The sequence below is a fragment of the Dichomitus squalens genome, assembly GCF_000275845.1.
Source record: "Dichomitus squalens LYAD-421 SS1 unplaced genomic scaffold DICSQscaffold_41, whole genome shotgun sequence".
NCBI classification, from domain to species: Eukaryota; Fungi; Basidiomycota; class Agaricomycetes; order Polyporales; family Polyporaceae; genus Dichomitus; species Dichomitus squalens.
In genome coordinates, this window is record NW_006766923.1 from 115,294 (window position 1) to 138,553 (window position 23,260).

Here is a 23,260-nt window from a genome sequence, read left to right on the forward strand (position 1 = left end):
TATGTACCTCAATTGCTGTCTCTGAGTCGGCAATTCTATTCCCTCCGTCTGCACCTCGGATACGTTCTGACGGGGTCTGGAAGGAGAGAGGGATCGATCCGGAAGAAACGCCTTGTCGTACGTAGTCTCGAGAGTTGAGCCTGCATCCCAATTGTGAGTTTCATACGTGCATATAGTGCACAGACGCGTAGCACGCACGATGTCAGCAGTGCATTTGCGTCCACTATGATGCACAGGTAAGCGTCTAAGAGATTGGCTTCGAGCGAGAAAGTAACGCATACTCTTTGCGACGAGAAAAGTGAAGAAAAGGACATAGAAGGAAGTCGGTGCCGCGATGTACTAAGCAACCCTCATTCAGCTCAGTCTCTCACATCGCTAACAAATGTGATGTCAAAATACTCACAGCAATCAGGTTTGCGACTGCGAACAGCCTGAAAGAGACCTCAGAACGATGCGACCAAACGATGATGATCATGTGTTAGAGAACTCACGTCGTTAGGCCTCCAGTGGCAACAGTCAGAAAGATCAGCCTTGTGATCATATCATCGGACCTTCGTTCAGTTGAAGGGGGTTTCAGCGTGGTTCACGTAAACACAGTGCTTGAGGTACCTGCTTAGCCCGGTTCGGCTGCTGTATAAGTAATATATGAGTGAGGAGGAGACGACAATGTCTGCGGACGCCTCTAAGGACATGCTCGTAATACCATAGGGCTTGATAGAGACACATGAGTTATCAGATGGGATCTGAGAAGTCGTGACATACTTCGAGCTCTACTTCAGCCACCAAGAGGCTAGCAAAAGAGAACCTGAGAATGGAGAGGTCCGAGTCAACCGTGGCACAAGGTGGGCCTCTGTACCGACTCTGGACGTACGTGCGAGCAGGGTAGTCTGAGATATAGGGATGATCAATCTTCAGCACGACCATTGAGGTTGGCTGGTGAGATACTTACAGATGTTCGTAGCTGTGTCATCAAATAGTACATGAGAACCGGTTTGGCCAATCAGGCATAGAATAAGTTACCAAGACGTGCCAGGTTAAATATGACCTGTTACGAATATCCATGAGCCACATATGATTATGATGCCGTTATGACAAGTACAAGGGTGACTTACACAGGTCCCAGTGGCATATACGCTTCCGCTGACTGTGAAAAAGCAATGTTCGGTCTGATGATTGCGTGATGGAATTCAGCAGGTATAGACGTACGCCGCCAGACCCTAAACGTAAAGAACCTACGGAGAGAATATCAGCTAGCGTCAACTAGGACTAGATAATCAACGCCAACGAACGTCTTCACCAAGAAGGAGATACAGGCCTACGACAATGTTACGACTCGCTGCAGAAGTTCTGAGATACTATGACTCACGTTTGTCAAAATGACAGCCTCGAGACAAGGAAAGATCAGTGATTGACTGCACTGCTACGTCGTGTAACTCTCACAGGTATGCTCCTAGTTTAACAGCTCCGTTGCTTAGTGATGATCCGGAGACGTGAGAGGCCGACGTACCAGTTATTGATCAGCAATCCAGATGGGTTTGCATAATTGTCAATCACATAGAAGTAGCATGCGTAGATGGAAAATGATGACTGAAGCGAGTCCAATATCCTGCCACAGGGAACAGCGTCAGGGTGTGCTTCCTGCTGGACCAATCTCCTGATAGTATACCATAGAGCTAGAACCTGGTGCGAAGAGAACATGTAAGTTTACTTGACCTTCCGTAGACAGTTTTGGAAAAATAGATACCATATAGAACAATGGACGATTGTCAGTCTTGGCCCGCGGCGACCGATAGTATTGAAAGGTCTGCATGCATGTAACACCATAGACACTAAAGCACAGTAGTCAGTATCGGCTGAAGGCAGTCTCTGAATACACGAACATTGAGCTAGCAATGACTCCTAAGAACCCTACGCCAATTGTACTACCCTTATTAAGATGGGCAAGTAGCGCAGCGCCCGTGTCGGTCATGTTAGTCGGGTAAAGTGACAGTGAGTAGCCTAGCGTGTGGAGCCGCCTTGAAAGGTGCAGAGCAGAGGCTATGTGAAGGGGTGCAAGGAGTTATAAGTACCCTTCGTAGAAGCTGATCACAGCAGGCACGCAAAATACGTGCACCGTGCAGGACAGATGATCCGACTCGGTGGTTGGTGCCGAACGGACATTTACCGGTGTCATATCTAATAGGCGCTCTCAGTATGCCAGTAGCAGATGTATAGTTACGATTCAGTAAGCGGGCGGCTACCGACTTTCATGACTCTCCCTCATCTTAGCACCCTCTGACACTATATCTCTGTTCCTCTCGTGGTATAACCACTCTCAGATTACGCTCGGAAAGCCCCAAGGTATCAACCAACCGACTCTGAGCCACACAGACATATGTATGTGACGGATGAGAGGATGATCATCACGGAAGAATACACCACGAGGATGGGCTGCGGGAACGAGGCAATGCAACATGGAAGCTGATTGAGCTGATGCGTATGAGAGAAAAGACGTGCATCTTTCCGAGCTCCGGGCCAGAACTCAAGTTGAAGCACCATCCCCGTATCTTGACTGATGTTAGCCTGAAGAGAACAGCGTCGAGTGGGGCATCTGTCTACCACACCTACGGCGGCGAAGTCCATAACAGACAGTTTTGAGATCCGGCTCCTATTAATCAGCGCACGGGGTGTGCGTCGTTGATTTTCTCAGCATCCGTTTGAGGCCGGCATAGACACAAATAGTACTGAACCCCACGGATAAGACTTGTGGGCAGCAAATCAAGAGTGCATACTTCTATTACATCCGTGGCTCTCCGGGCCTCTTCGCGATATCAAGAACATCAAGAGTAGATCATCTGGATTTACCACTGTGCATGCGTTGCCATAAATTGTTAAGTATCGTATCGTCGCATTCATTGGGTCACTAAGCTCAGCTTCCGTGTTGTCATGCTGGAAAATTCTGTTCTGCAATGGACTTATTGCAAGCTGAATGATTTTAAGACGTTATGCCAACACCATCAGATATCACTGCAGTGCATGATTCGGTCCACCGACACACCTGCAGTAAGCCAATAAAGTGGCGCCATTCATTTGGGATACGACGCATCGATGTCGACCTTATACTGCGAGAAGCATGACAACAGTCAGAAGTTAAGATATGAGGCAGAGAATCCTCATGCTTACCTCGCTGGAATTTACAGCAGCCTCGTTGTCCGCGCCCTGGTAGATGCGTTCGACGGCCGGTGCCCGAAAGTTAGAGAGGGGAATTGTCCTTGAATCCACAGTTGTTGATAGGGTCTTTCCATAGGACGATCCTTGTCGCGCGTATTCTCGGGAGTTGAGTCTAAATAGTCATGTGAGATTTATGCGGCGACCGCGTCAAAACATGAATGTACGAGGTCATTATTGCATTTGCATCCACTGAAAGGTGTCAATGAGGGGTACAATTGTTTGAGATTATGCAAAAAAAGAGTGCGTACTTTTCGCATTGAGGAAGTGAAAGAATAATACATATAGTGACTGTGGGGCGGCCACATACTACCATGCAACAGAATGAGTGCCAATCTGAGCTCAGTAGGAGTAATGAAGACATACTGCAATCAGATTTCCGATTGCTACCAATCTGCAAATGTGATCAGGGAGGAAGCTTTGCAGGAAAACCTATGAGAGGTCATGACATACGTTGCGAGGCATCCAGTGGCTACAGTGAGTAAAATCAACCTGCCGATCATATCGTCTGATCTAGATGTTTAGACGCATGGCAGTAGAGTCATGTCGAAATACACGAGCATGAACTACCGAATTTACCTTGGCATGCCGGAGCGGCCTTTGTACAGGTAGAAAATCAGTATAGATGATATGAGGGTGGCCGCAAATGCGTCTAATGCCAGTCCGGCGACAGCGTAGCGCTTCGGGTAGACATGTGAGCCGGTACACAGAAGTCGGCTGTATCGACACTCACTTCAAGCTTGCTCTCGGCGTCGAAGAGGTTATGAAATGAGAACCTGTGCAAAATTGTGTTACATGCCTTGTTGGTGAAGGGCTTTTCTGTTACAATGCCACGCACATGCGAGCAGGGTAGTCTGCCATTGTAGGGATCAATAAGGAGTTAGTGCAGGAGGGGCATATTAGTCAGCACTCACAGATGGTCATCACTGTGTCAACCATGACAAGATTAGTTCCAGACTAGGGGAGAGCCGCAGACACCGCATACCGAAGCAGGCCCAGGTGACAAAAATCTACCAATCTACGGTGAGCGTGTGAGAAAGCTGCTCGCAGACCGTTCACTCACACAGAGCCCTGCGATCGGTACGTTCTGACTGACTATGGGCAATCATGAAACTAAGTAACAAGAGTAAAGCCGAGGTGGAAGCTAGCAGCGTACGTCTCCAGACCCGGAAAGTGAAGAACCTGTGGTGCGGACGTTAGACAATTGCGAAGAAGCTTAGAATGAGGAACAGTGTACATCTTGACGAGAACCGAAGTTAATGCCTATATAGTGGAATGGGATTAGTGGAAAAAGGCAGAAGGCACCGCGACTTACGTTCATCACAATCAAAGCCTTCGCAGAGGTTCATATCAATGCAACATTTCATGACTTCAGCAGACACTCACGGGCATGCTCCTGAGCGTTTAGACAGTCAGTAATATCTCGAAAAAATGAGGTCATCAGCTGACCAGGTACTAATCAGTAGGCCCGGAGGATTGGCGTAGTTTTCAATGAGGTAGTAGTAGTTCAAATGAATAGCGAAGGACGATTGAGCGAAGTCTAGTAACCTAGTCCGGAATGTGTTAGGAGATGCATTGCGATGCAAGCATATCCTGATACTGATAGCGCACCATAATACCAAGACCTTCAGATTGGGAGGATGCATCAGTATTCCTGACGATGCACGATGGCTTGCTATAAGCTACACGTACCGTGCAGCGCAACCAAAGTTGGTCTGTCTTCACCCGAGGCGAGCGATAGTAGTGGAATGTCTGCACACAAGTGACACCGTATACCCTTCATGGTGATAAGCCAAGTGAACAAAACAGAGATGGTGGTTCCACTCACATGGAGCTAGCCACAGCGCCGATAAAGCTTATACCGATGGTACTTCCCTTGTCGAGCTGAGCAAGGATCTCTGCGTTGACATCAGTCAGGTTAGACATCCTAAGTGAAGACAAGAGAATGCTGAGCACAAGCACAAGAGGGTGAGGGTGCGCGACCGGATAGTAAACATCAGTGCTAGGCTATAACCTGCTGTCGGACAAAGCAGATCACTTCGAATAGAAGACAGGCCCACAGCTTGCAGTGCAGAACAAGGCTTCGTAAGCAGGGAGTGCACATCGACCCATATCATGTGCCAGTGGAGTGTGATTGATGTGTGATTCTAGGCTTGTAATAGCCTGTCCTCCGTTGCTTCACGAGCATCGCTGCGAAGGCCTTTCCCCACCATGAGAGCAGCAAGATATGGCGATCCCCGTCAGAGTTTAGCGTATCTTACCATCACTCCTAGAAGCACACGTATGACATGCCAACAGGCAGGTGAGGATGTCAGTCAAGGTAGGGCTCTGCCATGAGACCGAGTCATTGAGCGCCAGACAATGAAGCGAGTTTTTGTTATTGGGAACCACCATTCATCTATATTTATGTACGGTCGCAGTAGTGAGCGTGCGCATCGTGCCGATTGAATCAGATGGTCATACGTGATTGTGATTGGCTGGAAGAAATGGACTCCGCTGCCACGGTCACTGGCGGCCTCAAGTGCACTTGCGGCGACATCGACCTCTTCTTCACCTGTCATCACAAGGATTTGTGGCGTGGAATATTCTGGCTTGCTGCATTTAAAGGACTAGATTCCGCCGTGTCCGACAAAGGAATGTACTTCCTAGAGCAGAAGAGACGTGTCTTCGTCCAACGAAGTAAGTGTTGGAAAAAGGAACAGCGACTCTGTAGCGTACCTATGTGTATTTCATGTGACCAACCATAAAATCCTTACAGCCTAAGCCTACATATTTGCATTCGAAGGGCCTAAGCGAATTCAAGACGTTAGTAGAGACTGAATGGGTAAGTTTCAAGCCGACCCACGACGAGCCCAGCCACTGCTGGGTAGTCATGCAAAGCGTGTAGAGATGCGGCGCTGATGATCTCATTACGAGTTGGCTACAATGAAATAGAGCGTTATATGCTCGTCAGCTTGATGAAGGCGTCCTTCATGGGACCCTCCCGTGCTCCCCCACCCCCTTTAGCGCACTGAAGGGCGGAATGCGCGCCGTAAGCTCACGCAGACTCCGAGGTTCTGAGTCACGCTGCAGTCGTTCAGATAGTACTGAGCGTCGGATAGCCCAGTTGCGCGAGTCGCCTTTGATAGTAGGTATTTTGATATGAAGCGCCGCACGACATGAATCGTACGCAATGAGCAAAACGGGAGCAGTGTAGCAATTGCTCGTTGGCGCTAACCTCCGCCTCACGTGGGTATAGCGGCTCTCCGGGCCGGGACTATTACGAAAGTGCTAAGCCTTCAACTTGGGGCTCGGCTATTCAGTTCCTTCTCCTCCACCATGTCAAACGTGGGTTCGCAATGTCCCCGCTTGATTGCGTCATCCACGTACTGGGAGCGTGCGAGTGTCTTGGTATGAATGTTCGAGTACGGCTCGACAATCCGTCCGTCATTAGCAGGGAAGTACATATGTGAGAGCCGCGCTTTAGACGATCTGCACCCGTCGCGACGATCACCGCCAACAGAACTCAACCTCCAGCTTTGGCTTCCCACTCACTGGCCTCCTTATCATGCCTAGTACTACGCTTCCTGTCGTGCCCCACTATGTCGCTGCCTCTCTGACCAAGGAGAATCGTGCGTATACAAGCTGCATGCTCCGCCAAACTCTACTCATACCGCTTGATCAACAGTGGATTGGGCCGATCTTCCCATAATCGACCTCGCGAGAGCTACTACGCCGGAAGGGCGCGCTGAACTGGCTCCTCTGATTCGTGATGCGATGCGCACGCATGGCTTTCTATACGTCATCAACCATGGGTGGACCGAGGCACAGGTGCGTCACGTTTCGAGGTTGAACGTCTCCAGCGTTGCCCATTGTACGCTGCAACTGATCGTCAGAACGAGCGCATCTTCGACATCGCGAACCTCCCGTTTGAGCATGTTCCTGATGATGAGAAGAAACGCTTCGCGGGCGACATCAAGAAGACAGGCTCTTACAGGGGTTACAAGCTACGAAACTACTGGGTGAGTCAGATCCTGGTCGTGCGTAGCTCGCTTTGAGCTGAACATGTTGCACCATGTCTCCAGCACATAGACAACGGAGTACGGGACCAATTAGAGCATTACAACTGTCAGCATACCCCCTTCTCTGTCAGACTAGGGACATTAACTCCACGTCATTGAACAGTACATCGCTCGATTTACGAGAACCAGGAGCATCCGAAGGCGCTTCAGCCAGTTCTTCCCGAGATCCGCGCTTTCGCCGAGCACAATCACTTCAACGTCCTCTTCCCTGTCCTCCGTCTGCTCGCGCTGGGCATGGAGCTTCCGGAAGACACATTCATCAACATTCACGGTTTTGAAGCCAAGGGCGAGACATATGGTCCGTACTTCGTTGATAATCCTGTCATCGGGTTCAATCGTCTGACACGCTGCCTCGACTTCCCTGTCTCGGCTCCAGTCCGGTTCATGAAGTAGTGAGTTCCGCACGCTTCTCTCGCGCCACACCTGCGGCGCTGATATCCAATACTCATCTCTCGCATTTTGCAGCTATCCCCGCTCCGAAGAGGAAGAGACGAAGACGTCCAACGTCTGGCTCAAAGGCCACACCGACTTCGGCACCATCACCATTCTCTGGTCGCAGCCCGTCACCGCTCTCCAGATACTCTCCCCCGACGGGGTGTGGCGCTTCGTCAAGCACATCCCCAACGCGCTCGTCATTAACGCTGGGGACGGGATGGAGTTCCTCTCCGGGGGCTACTACAAGGCGACGATCCACCGCGTCGTACAACCGCCCGTGGACCAGCGCGGCACCACGCGCGTGGGGGCGTTCTACTTCGCCATGACAAACGACGACGTCGTGCTGAAGCCGCTTTCTGAGAGCCCGGTGCTGCAAAGGGTGGGCATCGTGCGGCGGTTCGAGGATGAGAACGCGCCGACGACGGAGCAATGGAGGCGTGCACGGACGAGCGCTTATGGGCAGACGGAGCTGAAGCGCAAGGACAACGTCGAGGAGGAAGTGATTAACGGTGTTGTCGTAAAGCACTACAACTAGCGACAATAAGAAGTCAATGCCAGTAGCTGTGACTGTCGGAGCCATTGCGCACAACTCCCCCACACAGATGGGCGAGGATGGATCACCCCCCGGTACGCACTGAATAAACGATCTGTGTATGTCAGTTACAGCCGAACACGAATCTTTTAGGTCAGGAATGAATGCAGGCCCTCAATTATCTGAAACGACACCTCGCTCAATGATTAGCCGGTCGAGATTGCAGAAAAGAGAAAGTACCTCACGGATAAAGTATTTCCGCTTATATGTAAGAGGCGCTGACCTCAGCCCGGGTCATGTGCAAAGATAACCGCAGCTACGCCGCTCATCAAGTTCAAGGGCTAGTAGACGTAGGGAATTAACTTGTACGGTGTCGTCTTCGCCCACTCGTCCCACTGTCTCCCAAACTCCTGCCTAAGTACGCCATCCTCCCTAGGTACCCTCCTAGTAATCACTTCTACCACAATCGCAATGATCCATAGCTCCCAAAGCCCTACTAATATAGCCACCGATCGTGTCTCCAGCAGGCCGCTCTCGTAGAGGTACGATCCGGGAAAGACTTGCACCAAAGCGAGACCGAGTCTTCCCATGACAAGGGAGGTGTATGAGGGGTGGCGCACGATGGCGTATGGTCCGGAGGTCACGAGCTTGTGCTCCTTGAAGAGCGCGAGCTGGAAGGTGAAGAATGTCCCGAGAGTGTCATAACACCATTGCCGGATCACTCCACTTGAGACGAGGAGTATGCAGCCCGCAAGATAGATGGGAGACATCTCCAGGCGTTCTGCGGCTGATGGGTCCTTGAAAAGAGTGGCGAGGACTTTATCAGAGAGGGGCGATGGATACTCGCGGGCCAAGATGGCGGCAAGCTCGCATAGGTGACATATGTAGTCTCCGCCCTAGCATGTACCGCTCACAGTGAATAAAGATGATCAATGAATAGAATCCATTCAAATGTGGCGCACCAATGAGATCCGCGGAAACCACGTCGCAGTACGAGTGACTTTGTCTGCACGACCAAACTTCTCCATCTCTTCGCCTTTGGGTGCGGGACGATTGGGAGCAATAAATGCCACTCGCTCGGCTACCATAATAATGGGAACAGCGAGGAGTCGAGCATTATGGAGGTTCATCGCTAAGTCGTTGAAGGAATGGGGAAAGAGATAGAGCACAGAACAGTGTTGAGGACGTGGAAGGATATCGATTGTCAAGAGGCGGACAACCATACCTGCCGAGCGGATTAAGTACAGCTGAGTCTCTGAGACCTATTGGGGCTGAGGTCTTGCCTGAGGAAAGGATCGTCTACTTTAGGATAATGACTCAAAAGGACATATTCATGCTCCGTGGACAATACGCTAGAGCATACATAGCTCCGAATCAGACAAGCGTACGATCACTTCACTGATTCGGTCTGCAAGCCGAATACCAGCTCTAGCTTCGACCAGAATAGTAAGCGGTCGGAGTTTATAGGGAGTGCACCCACAGTCGCACACATTCTATGTCACTCCTTGTGATCTTGTTGCAGGGCCATGGAAATGAGATTGTAGATGGATGCAGAGTCAGCAATGAATTTGTAGGCGGTGGAAGCTCGCGCTCAAGGTGATCATCAGCGCCGAGACTATTATGGGCGCCGATGCGGTTTGTTGTTCTAGCCTTGAGCAATTCTCCAGGACCATGCGTCCGGAATGGATTGAGGGTCACGCAATTTCCTCGGAAGCTATAGGCCACCCGCCCAGATTCAGTGAATTCGAGATATGCCTCTTATGTTACAGATGCTTAGGGGACGACTAAGTACCGAAGGACGAGCAGTGGGGAAGAGGTAGATACCATGTGCCTAAATACGCTCCGCAACGTCGTAGGCTTCACAAGACATACGGCTGGTCTATGTCCACCTTGCACTACAAAGACATGTCGTAGATTAGACCTCGCATGTTTGGGGTGGAATTCCATTGCGGCTCACCTCTATCACGTTGCTCGTGGCCCCTCTGTCTGCGCAGCGTTCCCTCGGTACGCGGAGGGTGGAGAGAGGAATCATCCTTGGATCCGTCATGCTCGCTGATAACACCTTGCCTGAAGAAGTGCCCTGCCGCATGTACTCCCGAGAATTCAGCCTACATAAGAAGGTAAGATTCATTCAACACGATAGTGAGCAGAACAATTAGCGCACGAAGTCAACAGGGCATTGGCGTCCACTGCACATGTACTGATCAGCGGATACAATCGATATAGTCAGAGAGACCCGACATAATTTTGGAAATAAGGAATGTGAAGAAAAGAACATAAAGAGATGATGGAGCGGCAATGTACTGAGATGCACGAAATGAGCCTTGAAAGCGATTGACTGGATATAATTGACCACGCACCGCAACAAGGTTCGCAATTGCCACGTATCTTGTATCAGCAGTAGAGCATGAGTCTGAGAACGGTTGTCATATACATAACGAACCTACGTTGTCAAGCAGCCAGTCGCTACGGTGAGTAAGATCAACCTAGCCACCATATCGTCTGACCTTCGCATTGTGGTGCATGTTCATGTCAGCTACACTCATGACTCGGTAACCTGAGAGAAATATATACCTGGGCATTCCGGTACGACCTTTATAGAGATAGTATATCAGTGCAGCAGAGACTATAAAGTCTGCAGCTGCCTCCAATGATAGACCAGCAGCACCGAGATGCTTCCGAGTGATATGTCATTACTAGGGACATTCAATGAGCCGAGGCGATACTTACTTCGAGCTTGCTCTCGGCTTCGTAAAGATTAGAAAACGATCACCTGAAGATGCATGTTCCGACCATATATTTACCAAACAGATTTGCACAAATGTACGCACATGCGGGAGGGAAAATCTGCAGGCGGTGGAAATCACTGAGCGTGACCCGATCTCAATTCTAGAGCAGGACACTTACAGACGTTCATGACTGCATCAACAGATATGGCGTCAGTAACATGTAGCTCAGCATAGAGTGGAAGAGCCTACTGAAGCGAGCGAGATTGACTACAACCTTTCAAGGATTTGTGTTAGTCAACAAGTGGCAGCCTGATTTCGAGGAAACGCTTACGCAAAACCCGGACACGAAGGCATTGCGGCTAACTGAAGTCAAGAGTGTGAGCTTCTTGAGCTTAGAGAGGGAAGGAAGAGGACGGCAACATACGTCTCCAAACCCTGAAAGTAAAGAACCTATCCAGGGAGGTTAAGCAGTGGCCAGAACACAATCGATGTTCACCTACATCTTGACCAAGAATGAAATGCGTGCCTATTGGAAATTCAGTGAAGCCGCGACCCAAGGACAGCAGCATGCTGACTCACATTCGTCAAAACCCCAGCCTTTGCCATCACCATGTAAGCACTTGAATTCGCGCAGAGAATTCAACCTTACAGGCATGCTCCTGGAAGTTCTCGAAACCTCAGTAGTGGCACAAAGAGTCCAGATTGACAGCCCACCATATATTGATTAACAAGCCCAATGGGTTAGCATAGTTGTCGATGAGGTAGAATTAAAAACATGAATCGCAAAGGCCGACTGAATTGAGTCCAAGATCCTGCAATGAGAACTGTCACAAATTGGCAACGAGCTGATGACTAAGTTGGAGAACCTACCACAAGACGAGGACCTGTGATTATCAAGGTCGTATCAGTATACGTCCCACTCATTCACAGAGATTCTACACGTACGATACCATGTAACCAAAAGCCATCCGTTTTAGCTCTCTCTGAACGATAGTACTGGAACGTCTGAATGCAGGTAACACCATATACCCTAGTGCTCTTCAGTCAGCCGACTAAAGGGGAGAAATAGTCTTCGTATCTACTTACATGGAGCTGGCGACTACCCCGAGGTAACCTACACCTATTGTGCCACCCTTGTTGATTTGAGCGAGGAGCACTGCGTTTGAATCGGCCATGTTGAATGGGGGAAAAGTGGGTATGAGCGGAGTACAGTAAGGCTCCAAGTCACCTAAGTAGGGAAGCCAAGTTGGCACCATAGACCGGAGTAGAGTATGTGGATGGTGTGAACTCGGCCTCACCCCAGAACGGCCAAGGCACTTGATGCGCCATCAGCGCTCTGAGATAGGGTGTGGTTGTGAGTGCTTGACCTCCATTCCGACTGTGATCCAGGACGCGCTGCCACATAATCATCGCTTAAGTTCACCCCTTACCTCCGACAGACAAGAGCTCTGCACACAGCACCCTGCGCATGCGAGCAGTCAGATAACCCAACTCTTCCTGTTTCTGTCGAAGAGCGCTGACGCGACGACAGCTGGGGATGTTCTCCACGGAGGTAGCTCCTACGTGATAACCCACTAAGAGGCCCCAAACGCCTGCCTACTGTCTCGTTGCTAGAGAAGGCTTTCCATCGGACCCTCACCTACCAAGTCTGCTCTGCTCACTAACGCTCTGGAGGATCTCCGAGTCAGGCCCGCTCTCTGACAGCCGCGTATACTGTTTCCAAGCAGTTATTTTTCGTCAGGCCGCACGGCCCGTCCGGTGTGTGAAGGTCCTGTAGCGCGTACTGGCTTGTCTATGGCTGAACGGCCTTTCACACTAACTTCCACGCTGCGAGTGCCTTCCGTTCTGTACTGCCTTCGCATGTGAACGCAGCGCCCTGCACCTACCCGTCCGAGAAGCCCGCCTCACGTATCCGCGCGCGCCCTGCGCCCATATGGTATACTAATTGTGGATCCCTCAGCGCGCACTCTTGACTAAGAGCTGGGCAGGGGCGGCGTGGTATGGGAAAGCGGATGAGCTCGCAGGAAACGGGTTCAGAACACGGTCTAGTGTGCGATGAGCACGAGAACGTGGAGGCTACCATATGAATGCTTTTTGAACTGCACTGTGAGCGGCCATTTGATGAGGATACCAGAATTGTGTTATGGAATGCTGATCGTATGGCTAGCTCACAAGCGGAAACGAGCTGTCAGGTCTCTGAGGTTGACAAGGTCAGGGTTAAAGATCACTAATGTCGCACAGGCCGGCCATAAACCTTGAATCTGCGAGGCTGCGACCTCTTGCAAGGCTCTTGAAGGATAGTGAGGTGGTTGACCAATGACGTGTTAACATGGAAGGCCGCTTGGTCGAGTTGCCATCCCTGCACCGCGGGAATGGTCCGGGCATTTGATGATTTCGTACCTCGGGAACAGCGATGCTCGTACTGGTCTAGCTATAGTTGCTTCTCAGCCTAGAGGAAGTACCATCGGTCGGTGAAGAGGTTCGCACCCTTCGGCTTGACGTCCACACATCATGACACGCCAAGCCGATCACACCATGGTAACGTAAAGGCGATACAGAGACAGCCTGAGCTGAAGGCACAGCATCGCCTTCATCGATGCACTCGCACAAGTCTAGACGAGATCAAGAACGAATCGTACGCACGCCGAGACTACGAACAAGCCGAGGGGCAGGCTGGGGCAGGAGGTGTGCAGTGGTGTTGATGATCTGGTGAGAAGATATCCTAGCGTAATATCATCGCAATCGTAGTGCCCGCGATGTGGGACGGAGGACGCGGCCCGGGACCGGGGCAGCTGCGAGACGTCGCTTTCGGTCATGTGATCTGTTGTGTCGGCCAGCTAGATCTGCTTCCTCCTCCCTTAGGCTGTTCTATCATTTCCTTGAGCACGACGCGGCCCTTCTCCTTGCTGTACAATCGCCCACCACGGCTCCAAGAACGCGATGTGTTGCTGTTCCCTCTTGTCTATTCTGTCCTCAACTTCCGACGGCATACCTTGCTAACCTCCGTTGTATCGCCCCATATCCGACTCCTGGCTCCAATCCTCCTCGACGCTACTCCCGATGTTCACTGACTGAGCCGCTGTCTACGTTGTCATATGGAGTGCATGATACTTGGCCTTTCAGAGCCGGGATCTCCTGTCCCCGTCGGTGAGTTCTACACCCTCCGGTTCGCGTTGCGTAGCCGATCCCCTTTGTGTCGCTGGAGACCTCTTGTTGCTCCGTTCTCTTGCGCGGTCACCGCGACACTTCAAGTCCCCTCAACGAATTACAATGTTGCTCGTTCTCTTTTGCTGCAAGGAGACGTTCTCCATCGTTCAGCCGCCTTGCCCCTTGACGCCTGGCGTTCCAACATACTCATTCCTTTTGCTCCTCTAGGAATCTTCATAGGTATCGCATGCGTCGCTTTCTGAGCCGCCACCCTTTTCCGGGTCCGCGGCAACCCAGCTGCTAGCTTCGCTCTTCCCTGGTTGCAAGACTGTACTGTGAGTCACGTACAGAGTTATATTTCGTAGACCTTGCACCGATGCGACGTATGGTATAATTTTCTGTGCCTCGAGATCTGCACGGTGTCTGTCGATACTCACCCGTTCTCTTACCAATGGTCCGGTCTCTAATGAGGCAGAGATTTCCGGGCCCGGTCATTGAGATGTACGTCCTATGACGACGCGGTCGTGAACGTCAGGTTGTGGCGGCCCAACAGACCTGGTACTAGCGCTCGCTCCCGATCGCCTTTGCGCTGACGCTGACGCTCGCGTTCGCGTTCGCGTTTGTGGTCAGTTGGTACATGCTTCGGAGGGCGTTGTGTCAGACATTAAGAAGGCAGGCATAGGACGCGAGCTTGCACCTGGTCGAGTCTCTAGAATGGGGGAGACACGTACAGCGCTGTCGGCGTAAAGTGGTGCCACTGTCTCCCTAGCGCGTAGAGAGCGCAAGAAAGGACAGTTTCGATTCCTTAGTGATTATCTGGTCCTTGACGTTCTTCAGTGTTGCGCCATCCAAAGCGTATTGCCCTCTGCGTCCGAGGCTAAGGTCGGTCCCGCGAGTTGGTCGGTGCTGATTGTCCCCTCCAACGCGCGGATCGAATGAATGGCCAGGAGCTCGACATGTGTTCTGAGATGCAGAGGGGAATAGGGTGGACGTCGAGACTCGTTTGAGACACGGACAGGGAAGGGTTCGAGTGCAACAAGCCGAGTCGGGCGCCGAACGATTATAGCGCTTTTCGATTTTACACAGCACAGGGAAGAAGCTCTGTAACCGGGGCATTTGGAAGGATGATTGGTCAAAGACCTCCTCCTCATCAGAAAGGAATGCTATCACTATATAGAGACAACAAGGAGACAGTCGTTACGCTGATCTACCTTCTCAGGCAGATGTTCGCCGGCCTCTGGATTTGCTCCTCTTCTCTTAAGTGGCGGACGGCCGACGTCGAGAGTGCCACCGTGCAGAAAAGTGGAAAGGAAAGAATATTGACGGACTGGGTGCAAGGTGAGACGGGAGCTTGATGAAATTATCTTCTGCGCGAGCTAGGCTGGTGCGGCACGATCTGCGTCTTCGTCACCGTCTACTGCTACCCTAAGGGAACGGCAGGAGCGAGGAACGTCTCTGGCTTCACCGCGGGCTTCGCTGCAGGACTGTTTCCAATCGGAGGGAGGCCACTGCTAGGGGACCTGATCTGCTGGCAGGGTTGTATCGCGGCGGTGGGCAAGGATGGAGTTCCCCTCTGGGACCTACTATGAGGCGACGATCCACCATGTCGTACAGCCGCCCGTGGACTAGCGTGTCACCACGCGCCTGGTGGTGTTCTACCACGCCATGACAGACGACGATATCGTGCTGAAGCCGCGCGCCGAGAGTCCGATTCTTCGGAGGGTGGGCGTTGTGCGGCGGTTGGAGAATGAGAACACCCCGGCGACGGAGCAGTGGAGGCGTGCCCAGACGAGCGTTTACGGGAAGACGGAGCTGAAGCGCAAGGTCAACATTAAGGAGGAAGTGATCATGTTGTCGTAAAGCACTACAACTAGCGACAATGAGCAGTCGACGCCAATAGAGATTGCTGTCGGATCCGTTGGGCACAACTCCTCCCCGCAGTTTAGCGAGGATGGATCTCCCGCCCTCCCAAGTCCAACGATCATACATACGAGGGAGGGGTTCTTTCCAACGCTTTGGCGGCGTTACGTTTGTGGGGCGTCTTGGGGGCTATTACATATCGCTTGGACAACGGGCGGTCGTTCAGCGCTGCCCCCCTATGTGCGCGTAGTCCCTTGACAAGGGACGACAGTAGCCGATGGGTCTAAGAGTGCACGTTTTTTCATGATACATGTTTCTATCGATGGGCGTGTGCGAGCGCATCACAGATCGTCTCTTCGAAGGGTCATCGTACGCAACAACCTCGACCTAATATTATGTCTTCCGTCTCACGCATCCGAATGTAGGGCCCGGATGATCCTGATCCCCGACCATTGGTGCTCCGACCCTCCTTCACGTGGCCAACTTAAGTACTAGGTCTCGCCCGCAGGAATATCCCGCTGAGGTTCTCATCCATCATCTCGCGCTGTGTATGCCCACAACCAAGATGGGCTTTCTCCACCTCGCCAAGGTACCCGCCTTTGCAATGATCATGGTGGCAGAGAACATCTCGTTCCGCCCACCCAACAATCCCTTCCCACAAACCGAAGATCAAAAGAAGTTTGGCGGAGCCGATTTGATCACCCGTCTCGCAGGGTGGTTTCCCGCTGTCGGTCTGGTGCGTCTCCATGGAAAGAGCGTTCTACTGGGACTTACCGTCATTCTCATGTAGGCGATTGACTGCACCTTCCACTTCTGTGAAGTTGCCGCGATCCTCGCACGAGAATTCCCCTCGCCGCTCTCCGACCGCATCCTCGCCACCCTCTTCAGAGACTCATCAAGGGTCGACAAACTTGCAATATCGCCGCCGTTCGTTGTCGCGTTCCTGCTGTTGGTCTTAGGGGCGGCATGGCGCAAGAAGTGTTACGACACCCTCGGGAAGTTGTTCACCTTTCAGCTTGCCATCCTCAAGGAACACAAGCTCGTCACGACCGGCCCGTACTCAGTCGTTCGCCATCCTGCATACACCGCGTTCATCATGACTGACATCGGCTGTCTCATGGCTTTGCTGCTTCCTGGTTCGTACATTCGCGAGAGCGGGGTGCTGGAAAACCCGTGGATCGCGATTGGCATAGCCTGGTCATCATTGCTCCACCTTGCCATCGCCCTTACTGCGGTGAAGCGGATCGCGGTAGAGGACGCGGTGTTGAGGAAGGAGTTCGGCTCTCAGTGGGAGGAATGGGCACGGAAGACGCCGTACAGACTGATTCCATATGTATACTGAGCTGCACAATCGTATCACGAACCGACTCCATGCATTTGCTATTGACGTTAAAGGCACATCAAAACATCTGTGAGATATGAGTAGTCCGCTCATAGCAAAACAGGAGACAAGCGTACCGATACCGCGATGACGTACCAACAATACTTTGGACCGGCGATCCTTGAAGCCCACACATATGCACGTGTCTGTGTCGTGGCCGTAGATGTGCTATATGCACTCTATATATACCCTACACTGCAGACGAAACTGCGTACATGATACAATAATACATCCAAGCAACCAGTCCATGTCTGCACTCAGCATCCACCTTACAACCAAGACCTGCTCATGCAGGTCCCGACAACGACCCCACCTTCTTCCCGATCCTCACGCTCCCCTGAAACGGCAACCCCGCCAGCTCCATCTCCGGATCTTGTCCGTTCGCAAACGGCAAGCCCTCCACGCGCACCGCGACAGCCGCGACGCCCTGCACTCCCGCCAGTGCGCCCTGCGAGCCAAAGATGACCTTCGCCATGAAGTCGCTAAACTCACGCTCGCGCCCGGGGAGCACCTCCAGCGGCACGTCCACGAGCTGCGCCGAGACCGCGACGGTCGAGCCCGAGTCTGGGGGGGCCTCGACTTCGCGGCATTCGGCGGGAATCCAGTCGTCCGGGACGATGTGCGCGAACGCGCGTGGGGGCAAGGGCTCGGGGAGCGGGCGCGTCGGAGGCGGGCTGGGGTGGCCTAGGGCCGAGGTGAGAGGTGCGGTCTCGTCCGGACCTGGCTCGTCAGATGTGGGCACTTCGCCGTCGAAGACGAGTACGTCGGGGAAGAGGCGGCTCGCGTTGACGCCTACGTCGATCCCCTTGGGGAGCACGACGAGGGCGTGCACAACCCCGGAGGCGAACATAGTCGCGCCAACCGGCTTGATGCGCATGTCTGAGATGGATACGTTGCGGAGGATCTGCGGGCGCGGGTGCGGTGCAGGGAAGGTCGTGTTGATAGTCAAACCAGGGTAGAGAGGGGTAGAGATCTCTATGTCGGCGTCGCGTCCGGAGATGTACTTGCTCACGAACGCAGACAGCGCACTTGAAGAGTCGCGGGGGAGCGGCACAACGGCGCCACTGATTGTGAGTGAGATATTGGGGTGTGTGAACTGGAATGGGTGGGAGTGAACAGAGGCCACTGCGACCGATGATAAGTTCGACTCCGGTTGAGGGAGATGAATCAAGAAGGGGAGTGCAGGTGCCTCAAACTCGACGTCTAAGGGGACGGGGTTAAGAGCGGTGGCATTCGCAGAGAGCTCGATGGTTCCATGCCTGGAAGCGATATTGAAGGATTGCAGATGCACTAGGTCAGAGAAACCAGGGAGCTGGTGGCCGTCACCCGCGGGTGGCAGACCGGGCAGCGAGGGGACTGTACCACATGTTAGAAACCGTGCTATATAGGCAGCAGAGAGCAAACGTACTCTTCACGTTGACAACCGGACGGACGTTACTGTGTGCGACAGTGAAGCGGGTTCTCCATCCATGGTCCTCAAGTCCGCCCCCTCGTACCACCGCCTGCCCGACCGTAGCCTGGATGCTCAAAAAGCCTGATTTCCAACTCTCCCGCACGAAGTGTAAGAGGTCGTCAATATCCTTTGTCGGCTGTATCCGCACGGGGATCTGCACAGGGGTCAGCCAGGTGAGGTCCCTCGCCGGCGGGTTCGCCGTGAGCTGCACCTCAATAGACGGCGTCGACACAGTCGCAAGAGTCATATTTGGATGCGCTCTTGGCCCGACACGCATGTCGGACATAGTCACTGTGACACGGTCGATCTGCCGAATACCCCACCGTCCAATGCCCTTGAACCAATCCTGCACGACGCTGTCGTCCTTGTCCGTCTTCACTCCCACCACACTTCCCGCGTCCAGCCCCATCCGGCCATGAACCAGTAACCAGATGCCGTCTTCGCTCGTCGCATTCAGCACGTCCACCCTATCCGGTCCACGGACGATGAGTGCCTTCTTGATGATCTCCTCCGGCCTGGTCGCAGACGCTCTGGAGCGCCACGAATACGCAACGATTGCAAGAAGCACAAAGACTAGCACGGTGAAGGAGAGTGAGATCAAGAATACGGAGACCAGGCGGGAGTAGATCCGCCTGCGGGTCGCATTGGGATGTTGGATAGGAATGTCCCGAGAGGAGCTCAGGGAGCCCGACGCCGAGCCAAGGAGAGGCGTATTCTCGGAAGCTTCTTCGTCTTGCACGTGCGCACGACCTTTCCCCTTGTCAATACGGCGAGAGTTTGAGTCGTCCATGGGGACGAGAAGAGTGCCGTCAGCGTGGTCGAAGTCCGTAGCAGAGTTGTGCGGTATGGGCGTCTAAAGGCGCCGTGGCGGAAGCCACGCTGCAGACGGCTATCATCTCCTGCCAAGTACTGCTACTACACCTCACATCCGAAATAGTGTACGTTCACAGATGTCTGATATGATGGTACATGCGAAATGGTCATTGCGGTGCGGTCGAGCGAAGACAGGCAGGTTGCAAGTATGTTTTGTCCACCAGTAACGAATGTCTGTTCCGGGCCATGACGTAACTGCCAGCTGCGGCGGGCTGTTCCGGTCGATTTCCTCAAAAGTCTCTAAGGCCCCTGCACAAGAGAGCGGGCTCAAAGGGTTCTGTATCAAGGCCGCGCAGTGAGCACATCTCCGCGAAGAGCGTAGAAGATACATTCAAGTATCCGTAGACTGTTGTCCTGCACGCGATCCAACAAAGTATGTTGTGGAGATATTTGGCTTGCAGCGGCGGTGGCACAGTCGATTGGGACGTTCTCGTGTGGCAGCCCGTGGGCAGCCATGCTCCCACTACTGAACTTTCGAAAGCATACTGCGGAACGGACAAACCCTATTTTATGTCCGGAGGTTCGGACGCCTGCTTCTGAGGATGTGACTAGGTCGCTGGTAGACCGACATTAAGGCGCAGATTTGCATTTCGGCAGCGAAAGGTTATTCGGCGTCTTACAGACAGGATGGTGCGACCCCCACAGTCGAGGACACCTAAGGCACAGAATGAAGCTGCTCCTTGTGAATGATCTGCCTGAAGATCTCGAACGCAGCTGCCGGCTGGAACGCGGGCTAGAGATAGGCTTCGCGTTAGCTTTCTCCACATGAAGCGCTGTCGGAATCTAACTTACAACTTCGTGACCTGCTTGGAAGACACGCCTACACGCACGTCAAAGCGAGACTCAGCTGCTGCCTCACCGACTGCAAAAACGAGAACGACGTACGCGAAGGAGAAGTTGTCCACATTCTGGATGGCAGCGACGGCCTTGCCGCCGATCGTCATGTTCGTGAACGGCGTCTTGTGCAGCGTCTGGTTACCGTACCAGTCCATCGCAAGGACGGACGCATGCCCACCAAGCCAGTTGCAGCTGAGCAATCAAGATTGGTCAACACCAAAGGCAGCTCGCCGCGCTTGACGGTATCAACTCACTTGATGTCCGCATCACCAGCCTGTCGCGCCACCCGTCAGTCTCCACTTCGACGATCCACTGCCACCAATCAAGGCACACTCACCCAGATGAGAATCTTCATCCTCGCGTTCGCCAGAGCCGAGAGCTGCGGGAGTAGCGTCCTCGCGTCGTCCCCGGTCTTGCTGAACTGGTCGTCCACGGGGCCCGAGCACTCCGAGTACTTCGCCTGCGCGCCGATCTTTTGCAAGATCGTCTTGTTCGCGAGGAAGTCGAGGTAGAACTCGGGTGGGAAGGGGTTCGGCGAGGACGCGTTCTGCCGGAGGTCGTCCGAGTCGCGGTCGCCGACTGCAGGGACGAACACGTTCTCGATCTATACGAAGGAGAACATCGCAGTACATATGAGCTCCGATTCAGGGCTGTGGAAGAGGGGGGTTGGACGCACGCAGAAGTCGTCAGCCTTGCGGCAGATTTTGTTGCTGTCTGCAGACTCCCCAGCGGCGTAGCACGCAAGCTCTTGGTCCTTGCACCCGCCTTCGCCATAGAACGACTCGTTCAGGGCAGCGAGGACGGTGTCGTTCTGCAGCTGTCCGTAGCCGGGAGCGAATGTTGCGAAGTCGACATATGCCTTATTTTGCAGCAATGGGTCGTACCAGCCACTTGAGAGACCAACCGCATTAGTAACGATACACGAACGAGGGATCGAACGAACTTGTTGATCATCAACGCGCTGACGTCGACCAGCTCGCCTTTGATCGTCCCGTTCTTGATCAGCGCGTTCTGCTGATTGAAGAACGTCACGAACTCTGGGCCGTAGTGGCCCCCGTAGCTCTCCGTGGCGAAGATGAACTCGCGAGACTGATACTTCGCGAACTCCTTGCTCTCAAAAAGGATCTGGAATGCCGTCCAGACCGCAGGTGAGGCCGCAAACGTGCTGTTCACATCGATGGTGCCGAATGAGAAGCCTGTGCCGATGGGTTGGTCGATGTAGATGACTGCAACAAGACCCAGATGTCAGACATGCTCTATCGAGAAAGGACTGCGGACACGAGCGCAACATGATTGAAGTTCATGAATCCCATTAGAGACGTGGTCCGAAATGTCCGCGCCACGCCCAAATTGAATAGAGGGTGATCGTGAGCGGGATCCCCATTGAAATTCAATGTCTCTGTCTCAGGCGATTCTCATGGACGTTGTCTCGCCTTCTATGGCACTAATGCACCCACGGTCGTGCCTCCACAATTTGACGGTGGCAGACTATGAGCCGTTCGCGCAACACAGGATAAGCAGAACGTACTGTTACTGAGATTGTTCCAGCTGTAAGGGTTCAGGACAGTCGTCTGACCGTCTGGGTTGACTTGACAGGGACCGTGCTCTATATGATCTCGATGAGCCGTCAATATTAACATTCAATACGCAGGGCGCACCTTGGAAGAGGCCAATCATTGAGGAGCATCCTGGGCCACCGTTCAACCTTCATCCCTCCCTAAGCTGAAGGCAAATTCATACACGGTGGACCGTAGCGACATACCACAGCGTAAACGGCGCAGCCTCAGGGTTGTGGCGCGCCTCAAAGAACCAGAACCACTACCCCAATGCCCCCATGTTCATCGAATGCAGCAGATGCTCATGCGAATAACGCACCATGGACAAATTAGTCCCCACATCGATGTATCCCGACAGCTGCTTCACTCCCGGGGTGGTCTCGCACACGCCCGAATTCTTGACGAATCGCAGCTTCGTGTCGTTGAGGACTTGCGACTGGAACTCGACGTAGTTCGTGCCAAGGTCGAGGACCGCGTCTGGTCGGTCGGTCACCTCGGCGAATGTCGGCCACCTCGCAGCGAAGGCAGACGGGAGGAGGGTCGCTAGCACCGCGAGACTAGAGAGCCACATGTCGAGCTGGAGCCTGGAGACCACGGCTGAGGGCAAGATGGTCAATCGGAGGCTGGCGTGGTGGCTGGCCTTATATCAGATTCACGTCGTCGCGCGGCATGCTTGAACGGGAGAACCGGGAGCCTTGCAGAATGTCTACGACGCGGAACGCTGCAATGCGTGTCGCATGCATGTCGCAGCGGCAGCCGGCTATCATGTGGGGAAGGAGAAGCGCGGTTTGGTGCATGGTGCAGCGACTGAAAATAGCACCGGCGGGTCATGCATGGCGACCAATATGCACCGAAGCTTGGCAGCGATAAGGATTTGTCGTTCTGCATTCCCATGTCTACGGCGAATGCAGGGCAGTTACTTGTGGTGTCCGACATGCAAAGGAAAGCTGAAGCCTTGAGTGGAGAATGGGCAGGCAGCACGCATCACGATTATATGGTGGATTGAGGACAAGCAGCGTGGGCGTCTCTGCCTATTATATAGTTCAGTGCTACATCGACGGAGGCCCAACATGAACCTCTCAGGGTGTCTCAGAGCCATAGCATCTGAAGCACCTAACTAACCGCGCCGAGTAATATATTCTATTCAGATCGTACAGTGGGCGAGAAGACAAGGAGTCGCGGTACGCAG

The 23,260-nt window shown here is 53.0% G+C and overlaps 6 protein-coding genes across 6 annotated transcripts; 2 read left to right on the plus strand and 4 right to left on the minus strand.

The window, feature by feature from the left end:
- Window positions 1–3,065: 3,065 nt before the first annotated feature.
- DICSQDRAFT_173112 (uncharacterized protein) lies at window positions 3,066–5,133 on the minus strand (the record flags this gene model as incomplete). Its single annotated transcript, XM_007368909.1, has 16 exons — window positions 3,066–3,101; window positions 3,163–3,322; window positions 3,787–3,887; window positions 3,941–3,983; window positions 4,046–4,061; window positions 4,122–4,133; window positions 4,193–4,217; window positions 4,271–4,302; window positions 4,364–4,389; window positions 4,445–4,470; window positions 4,523–4,540; window positions 4,594–4,603; window positions 4,657–4,755; window positions 4,819–4,832; window positions 4,900–4,984; window positions 5,036–5,133. The coding sequence occupies 16 exons, from the start codon at window positions 5,131–5,133 to the stop codon at window positions 3,066–3,068; spliced, it is 801 nt and encodes a 266-aa protein (XP_007368971.1).
- A 1,403-nt stretch (window positions 5,134–6,536) lies between these two features.
- Window positions 6,537–8,326, plus strand: DICSQDRAFT_90921 (Clavaminate synthase-like protein). Its single transcript, XM_007368910.1, has 7 exons — window positions 6,537–6,818; window positions 6,875–7,017; window positions 7,083–7,208; window positions 7,272–7,314; window positions 7,372–7,566; window positions 7,645–7,660; window positions 7,734–8,326. The coding sequence occupies exons 1-7, from the start codon at window positions 6,755–6,757 to the stop codon at window positions 8,236–8,238; spliced, it is 1,092 nt and encodes a 363-aa protein (XP_007368972.1). The 5' UTR covers window positions 6,537–6,754; the 3' UTR covers window positions 8,239–8,326.
- Window positions 8,327–8,576: 250 nt separating this feature from the next.
- DICSQDRAFT_67344 (uncharacterized protein) lies at window positions 8,577–9,323 on the minus strand (the record flags this gene model as incomplete). Its single annotated transcript, XM_007368911.1, has 2 exons — window positions 8,577–9,131; window positions 9,198–9,323. The coding sequence occupies 2 exons, from the start codon at window positions 9,321–9,323 to the stop codon at window positions 8,577–8,579; spliced, it is 681 nt and encodes a 226-aa protein (XP_007368973.1).
- Window positions 9,324–16,551: 7,228 nt separating this feature from the next.
- DICSQDRAFT_90924 (uncharacterized protein) lies at window positions 16,552–17,368 on the plus strand. The gene is made up of 2 exons (XM_007368912.1): window positions 16,552–16,707; window positions 16,762–17,368. Exons 1-2 carry the CDS (start codon window positions 16,576–16,578, stop codon window positions 17,311–17,313), a joined length of 684 nt encoding a protein of 227 aa, XP_007368974.1. The 5' UTR covers window positions 16,552–16,575; the 3' UTR covers window positions 17,314–17,368.
- A 136-nt stretch (window positions 17,369–17,504) lies between these two features.
- DICSQDRAFT_110426 (uncharacterized protein) lies at window positions 17,505–19,639 on the minus strand. Its single transcript, XM_007368913.1, has 2 exons — window positions 18,761–19,639; window positions 17,505–18,708 (listed from the first exon to the last, which is right to left on the minus strand). Exons 1-2 carry the CDS (start codon window positions 19,593–19,595, stop codon window positions 17,639–17,641), a joined length of 1,905 nt encoding a protein of 634 aa, XP_007368975.1. The 5' UTR covers window positions 19,596–19,639; the 3' UTR covers window positions 17,505–17,638.
- Window positions 19,640–20,217: 578 nt separating this feature from the next.
- DICSQDRAFT_139517 (alpha/beta-hydrolase) lies at window positions 20,218–22,962 on the minus strand. The gene is made up of 11 exons (XM_007368914.1): window positions 22,391–22,962; window positions 22,278–22,333; window positions 22,174–22,220; window positions 22,044–22,121; window positions 21,459–21,741; window positions 21,192–21,405; window positions 20,853–21,119; window positions 20,770–20,789; window positions 20,564–20,707; window positions 20,471–20,498; window positions 20,218–20,411 (listed from the first exon to the last, which is right to left on the minus strand). Exons 1-11 carry the CDS (start codon window positions 22,640–22,642, stop codon window positions 20,334–20,336), a joined length of 1,467 nt encoding a protein of 488 aa, XP_007368976.1. The 5' UTR covers window positions 22,643–22,962; the 3' UTR covers window positions 20,218–20,333.
- Window positions 22,963–23,260: the final 298 nt, after the last annotated feature.